The sequence below is a fragment of the Melanostigma gelatinosum genome (assembly GCF_949748355.1).
Source record: "Melanostigma gelatinosum genome assembly, chromosome: 23".
In the NCBI taxonomy this organism is placed as follows: Eukaryota; Metazoa; Chordata; class Actinopteri; order Perciformes; family Zoarcidae; genus Melanostigma; species Melanostigma gelatinosum.
Genome location: NC_136656.1, coordinates 832,443 through 842,323, shown reverse-complemented (window position 1 = coordinate 842,323; position 9,881 = coordinate 832,443). Strand labels below are relative to the sequence as shown.

The window sequence follows — 9,881 nt, the reverse complement described above, 5'->3', positions numbered from 1 at the left end:
ATATATATATGTATATATATATGTATATGTATATATATATATATGTATATATATATATATATATGTATATATATATATATATGTATATATATATATATATATATATATATATACATATATATATATATATGTATATATATATATATATGTATATATATATATATATACACATATATATATATATATATATATATATGTATATATATATATATATATACATATATATATATATGTATATATATGTATATATATATATATATACATATATATATATATATATATATGTATATATATATATATATATGTATATATATATATATATATATATATATATATATATATATATATATATATATGTATATATATATATATATATATGTATATAAATATAGATGTATGTAAATATAAAACATTTTATTTTCATCGATCCCTTTCACGGGAAATTCCGAGTTCCAGCGAAACTCAGGTGAGGGGGGGGGGGGCTTCGCACCATATTTGGATTCAACACGCTCGCGCTCGCAAGGAGCACGCAGGCGCGCGCCCACAGTCACCGAGGAGGGCGTGAGATGAGGAGGAAGAGGAAGTTTTTGGGAGAAGAGAAAAGAAAGTAACGAGTCTCGAGAAGAAAGAGAGAAGAGTTGTGACGGTGAGTTGGTTCTGTTGTTGAGCTCCACGCGCACACTACAGGCAGCGCGCTCACCTGCTGCTACCTGTTTGAGGTTAAAAGAGGCGGAAACGTCTCGCGCACCGTCCGACAGGCTCGTGTCGAAGCACGAGCGCGGAAAGTTTTAGAGAAGTTAAGAGTGAAACATCCAGTCTGTACCTCAGGTCATCAGTCTATCGATCAGTCTATCAGTCTATCAGTCTATCTATCAGTCTATCAGTCTATCTATCAGTCTATTTATCTATCAGTCTATCGATCAGTCTATCAGTCTATCAGTCTATCGATCAGTCTATCAGTCTATCAGTCTATCTATCAGTCTATCAGTCTATCTATCAGTCTATTTATCTATCAGTCTATCGATCAGTCTATCAGTCTATCAGTCTATCGATCAGTCTATCAGTCTATCAGTCTATCAGTCTATCTATCAGTCTATCAGTCTATCTATCTATCTATTTATCTATCAGTCTATCAGTCTATCAGTCTATCTATCAGTCTATCTATCAGTCTATCTATCAGTCTATCAGTCTATCTATCTATCTATTTATCTATCAGTCTATCAGTCTATCAGTCTATCAGTCTATCGATCAGTCTATCGATCAGTCTATCGATCAGTCTATCAGTCTATCAGTCTATCAGTCTATCGATCAGTCTATCAGTCTATCAGTCTATCAGTCTATCTATCTATCTATTTATCTATCAGTCTATCAGTCTATCTATCAGTCTATCTATCAGTCTATCAGTCTATCTATCAGTCTATCTATCAGTCTATCAGTCTATCTATCTATCTATTTATCTATCAGTCTATCAGTCTATCAGTCTATCAGTCTATCTATCAGTCTATCAGTCTATCTATCAGTCTATCAGTCTATCTATCAGTCTATCAGTCTATCAGTCTATCTATCAGTCTATCAGTCTATCTATCAGTCTATCAGTCTATCTATCAGTCTATCAGTCTATCAGTCTATCTATCAGTCTATCAGTCTATCTATCAGTCTATCAGTCTATCAGTCTATCGATCAGTCTATCAGTCTATCGATCAGTCTATCTATCTCTGGTTATCTGTTTCTGTGGTTCTCTGGTTCTCTGGTTCTGTGGTTCTCTGGTTCTGTGGTTCTCTGGTTCTCTGGTTCTGTGGTTCTCTGGTTCTCTGGTTCTGTGGTTCTCTGGTTCTGTGGTTCTCTGGTTCTCTGGTTCTGTGGTTATCTGGTTCTCTGGTTCTCTGTTTCTGTGGTTCTCTGGTTCTCTGGTTCTGTGGTTCTCTGGTTCTCTGGTTCTGTGGTTCTCTGGTTCTCTGGTTCTGTGGTTCTCTGGTTCTCTGGTTCTGTGGTTCTGTGGTTCTCTGGTTCTGTGGTTCTCTGGTTCTCTGTTTCTGTGGTTCTCTGGTTCTCTGGTTCTGTGGTTCTCTGGTTATCTGTTTCTCTGGTTCTCTGGTTCTCTGGTTATCTGGTTCTCTGTTTCTGTGGTTCTCTGGTTCTGTGGTTCTCTGGTTCTGTGGTTCTCTGGTTCTGTGGTTCTGTGGTTCTGTGGTTCTCTGGTTCTGTGGTTCTCTGGTTCTGCGGTTCTCTGGTTATCTGGTTATCTGGTTCTCTGGTTCTGTGGTTCTCTGGTTCTGTGGTTCTCTGGTTCTGTGGTTCTCTGGTTCTGCGGTTCTCTGGTTATCTGGTTCTGTGGTTCTGTGGTTATCTGGTTCTCTGGTTCTCTGGTTCTGTGGTTATCTGGTTCTCTGGTTCTCTGGTTCTGTGGTTATCTGGTTCTCTGGTTCTGTGGTTCTGTGGTTCTGTGCTGAATTGAGGTCTCGTGATCTTTAACTGGTTCGAGTCGAGTGTTCTTCTGTCAACAGGAAGCCGTTACTCACTAACTCGTGTTCGTCTTCATCTCGTGACGCTGATAAACATCTCACTTTGTTTAAGAAGCAACAAAATACAACTTCTGTCTTTCACGAAGATATTTGTGTCCGGTTGTTATTTTCTTCACTTCTTCCTGTTATTCAAATAACAAATGAGCTCATTTTATACTTTATCGTGTTGAGACAAAATGTAAAATACATATGTGAGATGTTCGGCTCATTTATTTTGCTTTTTTAAAAGTTTTTTTTAATATAAAAATCATTTTTAAATCCTTCAAAGACTGTTTAGGAAAAATAAGATGAATATTTTGTTCATCCATTTTTATTATCGAGCAAAAAACACCCACATTTAGTTAGTAGTGAAGCGTGGAGGGTGGAGGGTAGAGTGTGGAGGGTGAAGCGTGGAGGGTGGAGGGTGAAGCGTGGAGGGTGGAGGGTGAAGCGTGGAGGGTGGAGGGTGAAGCGTGGAGGGTGGAGGGTGGAGGGTGGAGGGTGGAGTGTGGAGGGTGAAGCGTGGAGGGTGGAGTGTGGAGCGTGGAGGGTGGAGTGTGGAGGGTGAAGCGTGGAGGGTGGAGTGTGGAGGGTGAAGCGTGGAGGGTGGAGGGTGAAGCGTGGAGGGTGGAGCGTGAAGCGTGGAGGGTGAAGCGTGGAGGGTGGAGGGTGAAGCGTGGAGGGTGGAGGGTGGAGCGTGGAGGGTGGAGCTCAATCAGAGCTGAAAACACCAGATACTCAGTTTACTAATCAAACAGGCACTTTGTTTGAGGGACTACTTTCAGTGGCGGATTAATCCACATTCCAGTGAGTGATTTGTATGTTGGGTTGAGTCTGAATAAACTTGTGGGGGGGGGGGGGGTGCTCACCAGGAAGAAACGTTGATGAAGGAACATACACTTTGAACATTTGAAACACTCTTCTCATTAATTCTGGATGTAAATGGTCAAACTGTTATTGGCATCATCTTGTTCCTGCGTGAGCAGTGCAGTAAACGTGACTCAGCATTGATCACATGTGGAGTTAAAGGAGTACTCTGCTGCTCCGAGATTTACTTTGTCTTTGAATCTCCTCAAGCAGCTGCTCACTCAAGTCTTCTGTCAAACAGGAGGAAGCACAACATTTAGCAAAAAAGGTCTTTTTCCAAACCAGTGTATGTACTTCAATGTATCCATTCATAATGTACTCGAGAGTTCAACTTTTAGTTTAGCAAGAGAGCGTTCTTACTAAGTTACATGTTGTGAGTTTAAAGGTGGTTTCAGCGTTCAGGTTCCTGTGAGACGATGACGTCATCGATGCTGTCTGACTCATTCTCTACCAGCGTGTGTGTGTGTGTGTGTGTGTACGTACTTAAGGTGTGTCTGTCACACTGGGAGTGCCGCCCTCGGGTTACCTGCAATCACTCAACAGCCTGGTGTGTGTGTGTGTGTGTTTATGTAGATGTGTGTGTGTGTGTGTGTGTAAGTGTGTGTGTGTTTATGTAGATGTGTGTGTGTGTGTGTGTGTAAGTGTGTGTGTGTTTATGTAGATGTGTGTGTGTGTGTGTGTGTGTGTCGCAAGTCAGTCTCCCACCTGAACTCGATCTGCAGAGATCAGGAGAATTCCTGCAAAACAAACCTGAGTCGAGTTCAGCAGTCTGTTCACAGCTGGTTGGGTTCGGTGACTCAGACGCCGGTTACAGCGTGAGACTGTTGGTTCGTTGAAGAAGTTCATTTAACCGGAAACAAAATGGAAACCAGGAAGAAACATTGCGACTCGTCTCCGTTTGCTGAACAGTAAAAGCAAATGTGTTGTTTGTTTGCAGGCTTGTGACCTCACACCTGCTCCTGATCGCTGGATTCTTGATCAGACCTGAACCCGGAGCGGCCGAGACCTGATAACCAAACACCACCAGAGGAAACGAACGGCTTTGGTTGTGTAACCAGCTGACGGGTTACGACGGCTGCGATTGGTCGGTGAACCGGGGAAGATCGTCGTCATTGGTTGTTCGAATTGTTTAAAGCTCGACCCAAATGGCAGCGTCGGAACTGATCCGGGACGACGAGGACGTCCGCCCCCACGTGGAAGTTAACGTGACCGCTGCGAATCCCGACACTCCTCCCCATCCTCCGAGGGTCGCCAACGGAAACCCGACCCGCCACGCCTCCTCGCCGCCAACGCCGCCTCTACCGCCGCCGTCTGCCGCCGCAGCCGAAAAGCAGCCGGAGTGCAGCAAACTGAGCAGCCTGTTGAAACAGAACCAGCTGATCAACTCCCTGAGCAGCGGGCTGAGGCGCCACTGCGACTACGTGAAGATCGCCGTGCCGGATGAGCGGGCCAACCACCTCCCCGCCGAGTGGTGGAAGACCGCCGTGGCCTTCCTCTACGCGCTGTTCATCCTGGTCTTCACTACCGTCATCATCACCGTGGTCCACGAGAGGGTGCCGGACAAGTCGGTGAGCCCGCCGCTGCCGGACAAGTTCTTCGACTACGTGGACCGCGTGCCCTGGGCCTTCACCGTCACCGAGGTCAACGGGCTCATCCTGTGCGGACTCTGGCTCGTCCAGCTGATCTTCCTCAAGCACAAGTAAGTACGACGCATGCGTTTGTGGTATCAGTAGAAGTACTCGTAGTACTGTGGAGTTCTGGGGTCCGATCAGAGGCCGGGTTTAATACACAAAGTGAGATTAGTGCGTGACTGTTGATCGGACTGAAGCTGGCCGTTATTTTCGTTGGCGACTTTCTTCTTCTTCTATGAATCGGTTAATTGTTTAGTCCAGGGTTCTCTAATAGGAGGACCGCGGTCCGGGTCCAGACCCGAACCTAAAACCGATAATTGAGAATTAACAGGGATGCTATTATTATTATCACAAACTATTGCTATCATTATTATGATGATGATTATTCAAGCTGTCTGATTATATTAAAGCACTGAAGGTGACTCCACCTGCAGCACAGAGGGAAACATGGAACTTTTATTTTTCATATTTTATTGATGTAAACCTCTTCCTCTCTCTGCAGAGCCATCGTGGGCCGTCGCTGTTTCTTCCTCATCGGGACTCTCTACATGTACCGCTGCGTCACCATGTACCTCACCACCCTGCCGGTGCCGGGGAAACACATGGTCTGCGCTCCAAAGGTACGGATACGCACCAAACACTGAGATTTACTGCACATTTACCTGTGTTCTTGAACGCATCACGAGTAAATGTTTGTTCTGGGTCGTCTCTGTGCAGCTGTACAACGACTCCACGGGGAAAATCTGGAGGATTTTGAGTTTGATCTCAGGAGGAGGTAACAAAACCATGAACATTTAGCCACATCTTATAGCATGAAAACAGAAATCCTGCCCTGTGATTGGCTGGCAAATTGTAGCTACTTTATATAATTGAAAATGTGAATTATCACAGCTTAAAACCAAAACATCCTTACTTTTGGGTTGTACAGGCCGCAAACTATCAGGTGAAAGCTAACTTGTGAAATAGTCGTGGCTTCAATAGTTAAGTGTTAAAACAAAATTCCATTTTGTATATTCAGCTTGTTATTACATAATTAAATCAATTCACGATGGAGAAAAAACAGCAAGCTTAGCATAAAGGTAGCCAGCTAAAAACAATGGTTGTCAGGTTAGTATAAAGGTAGCTAGCTCAGCATACAGGTAGCTAGCTCAGCATACAGGTAGCTAGCTTAGCATGAATGTAGTTAGCTGAGTATAATGGTAACTAGCATGAGGGTTGTTTGCTCAGCATAAAAGCTTTCTCAAAGGTAAGCTATCTTAGCAAAAATGTAGCTAGCTTAGCATAAGGTAACTTTAAATAAAATCCATTTAGGTTTTCCAGTTTTAACTCCAGCTCCTCCTCTCGGGGACTCACTGCTCCGTGTTTTTGTTCAGGTTTGTCTCTGACCGGATCTCACCTGATGTGTGGTGACTTCCTGTACAGCGGTCACACAGTCATGTTGACGCTCTCCTACCTCTTCATCCAGGAGTGTGAGTACTCATCCTCATTCATTTATTTATTTATATATATATATGTATGTATGTATATATATTGTATGTTTGTTTTGTTAATAACTGGAATTCTTAGTTACAAAGCAGGTTGATTCATTTAATTCCAGGGTTTAATCTATTTATGGACAAAAATTAATTATTTAAATTTAATTAAATAGATTTTAATGAGACATTTTAAACACACAAAACGAAAATAAATACAAATATTTTTTTACTAACTTTTCTGAATATTTCCTTTAAATCCTTGTTGGATGAATATTATCGCTCATGTTGTTTTTGTATGTGTGTGTGTGTCAGACTCCCCCCGGTGGATGTGGTGGTATCGCTGGTTCTGCTGGTTCCTCAGCGCCTCGGGAGTCGTCTGCATCCTCGTCGCCCACGAGCACTACAGCATCGACGTGTTGATCGGATACATCGCCACCACCAGGACCTTCTGGTGGTACCACACCATGGCCAACACGCATGTAGGTGCAGCTAGGAGAGCTAGTAACGTTAGCAGCACCGCTAACGGCTAACCAGCGGCGGTTCACTTCAGTGACACTATGATGCCTTCAGGCTCTGCTCAGTGAACATGAGTACTGGCTGAAGGTTCATTATAACGTTGTCGTGATGTGTTCACATGTCATCTGTAAAATGTAGTTTTGGTGATAAACTCGAATAAATCCAGTAGTTTGAAGGAGATGTTTTCACATGAATATAAAATAGATATCAGAGATGAATTATGATGTTTACCTTCCTGACTATGAACATTATTATACAGCAAATGACAACTATAAAGGACATAAACAAAGTAAAAGGATAGTATTCAGAGTTCTGTCATGGTTCTACTGACAGTTAGTCTGCAGATTTTCCTCCCCTCATACTTTGTTTTGTCGATAAAATATCAGATTAAACCCAAAGTGACTCGTTCAAATTGGTGTTATCCAACCAACATATATTCCTTTAATTATCAGTTATGATCCAAAAGCACCAAATAGTGACATTTGAGGAAAAACAACCGATGAATCGGTTTATTCATTTTTTTGTGTATTTCTTTCTCAGGCGCTGCGTCAAGCTCCCAACAACTACCTGTCGAGGACGTGGTGGAACCCCGTCTTCAACTTCCTGGAGAGGAACGTCCAGACGACGGTTCCCATCGTGTTCTCGTGGCCGGTGGCGCTGCCTTCGTCCTGCAGGCAGCGCTACAGGATGGTGGAGGGGGGGAGGGACGAGTGACGGAGGAGGAAGAAGAGACGTTTACATTATCGTGATCTCCTGCTATTTATTCATCGAGTTTAATTATTCATGTCACATGAATCTGGACGGACGAGTTGTTTGATACAGTTTGAGCGTTTCAATTAAAAACATTCTTCTAAGAAATGCATGAAATGAGGAAAAGGAAACATCTTCAGATTGTGAGGGAGTTCAAGGATTTATCGTGGCATTCGTGTGGTTACACTTCTCTAACCCTACATTAACATCTGTCTTGATCTAATTTAAGGTTTAAATACGCTCCCAAGTGCCAAAAGTGTCTCTAACCCCAAACGACCATCCCGCAAGCTGCCGAAATAAGAGTTAAAATTCAAGCTGCAGCTTCTAAAAATGGACTTCGGTTGTAGATCCTGCTGCTCAAACGCCATCAGATCCACCAGCTGAAGAGGCGAAAAGCAGCTTTTCATCAGTTTGCTTTGTAACCGCTCGTATGTGTAGACAAGCAGTTGCGATACCGGTGCTGCTGCTCACGTATTTGCCCGTAAATTGTGTGAATCTGGAGGATTAAAACGTTCATCAACTGGCCAAACAACCAGAATATCTTCCAGGAGAACAGAATATAAGTAGTTTCTCTCTCTGACTATGTTTACATGCACACTAATATGCCACTATTATTAACACTATGACAATGTTCTGAATCTGTAAAAGTCATATTCTTATTTTGAATGGAGCGGTTTCTGATTAGAACGTGAGCGATGGTACTCTGCTGTTCGGAGCGTTCTGACATTCGCTACGTTAGCACGTTAGCTTTGTGGGAATATTGCCTTTTTTTTATAACAAACAGTTTTTATAACATAAAAAAGGCAACCAAAAACCTGAATATTTTGTGCTGGTTAACATGTTCACTGTTCCATCGTCTGATTAGGACTGGGTTTCACAAATACACAAGATGTTTCTGCTTATTGTGGTTTTGTCATTTACTTAAATTACTCAAATGTTAAATGTTGCTAAACACAAACGCTTCAAAGCCGACAGAATTATGATTTAAATCTGATTCCAAGAATGAAACTAGACTTTCACTGTGTACACAGTTGGGTCGATACCATTAAAAGTTTATACCCAGCTTGAAAAACTCAATGACTTCATCTTGTTAGCATGCTAACAGGTGGCGACAGGAGAATTTATTTACAGAACGGCTGATTGGCATCGAAGGAGAAGTCAATCCATGATTCCTCTTCTTGGTGGAGAACGTGGATTTATCTTTAGCTTTGAAGCTAAACGTGGCTGCCGATTTAAAAACAAAACACAAACGTGTGGCTTTGATTCATGCTGTCAACAAGAAACATATCCTCAAACTGAATTCTGTTGCATTGTCAAATAACAAATAGAAATGTTTTCTTCAATTGTGGACTTTTCTTGACCAGAAAACTGGCCTTGCTGTGGAGGGGAAGCTTGTGGTATTGAAGTGGGTTCAGTTAGCAACATGATAGTGCCAACGATGCTAAAAACAAAAACGAGTTGAGCTCACATGGAGGTCAAAAGTACCACGTTCTGAGGATTGTTGTAAATATCTTCCTGTACATGATTATTGTTTAAGTTATGTTCACAAGTCACAATGTGTAAAGAGACGCTGAGGTCGGTGGTATTTGTTCTTGATATTAAAAACAATCGTGAAACTAACTTCTACTCGCTGGTAGAACTGCTGCTGATTTAAAGTTGGGTTCATGAAGGTGGTCCTTCCACAAGAGTTACTTTCATCAAAGTGTTGCCCGATGTTTCTGGTTCTCACACTTCATCGTAAGTGGACTTTGATAATAAAAAGATTTATTTTCATTTCTAAGAGTTGGTGTTGACGATTGATTGTTGTGTTTGTGAAACGGTGGTTTTCAGATCATCTCCTCAAGATGAATTTTTGGTGATCCTTTGACTTTCCATCGAGCTCCATCAGATTAAAACTTAAACATTTATTAACATATATATTTTACTTTGAGAACGAGTATATGCAGACGACACCCCCGTCTGTTTGTGTGTTTGTTTTCAGGGGTCTCATCCAGCACTCCGAGTCCAGCTGCAGGAAAAAGAACAAAAACATGATTTTATGAATAAAACATGAACGTGGTGAACATATCGATCATTATAATGCAGTAATAATTTATAGTAGCAATGGTGGTGGTAGAAGAAGTAGTAGTCACAATGGAAGA

At 42.0% G+C, this 9,881-nt stretch overlaps 1 protein-coding gene across 1 annotated transcript; it reads left to right on the top strand.

The window, feature by feature from the left end:
• Positions 1-573: 573 nt before the first annotated feature.
• On the top strand, positions 574-7,704 carry sgms2b (sphingomyelin synthase 2b; the record flags this gene model as incomplete). The annotated part of the gene is made up of 7 exons (XM_079295611.1): positions 574-646; positions 4,306-5,067; positions 5,502-5,619; positions 5,717-5,774; positions 6,373-6,468; positions 6,787-6,953; positions 7,531-7,704. The coding sequence occupies exons 2-7, from the start codon at positions 4,514-4,516 to the stop codon at positions 7,702-7,704; spliced, it is 1,167 nt and encodes a 388-aa protein (XP_079151737.1). The 5' UTR covers positions 574-646; positions 4,306-4,513.
• Positions 7,705-9,881: the final 2,177 nt, after the last annotated feature.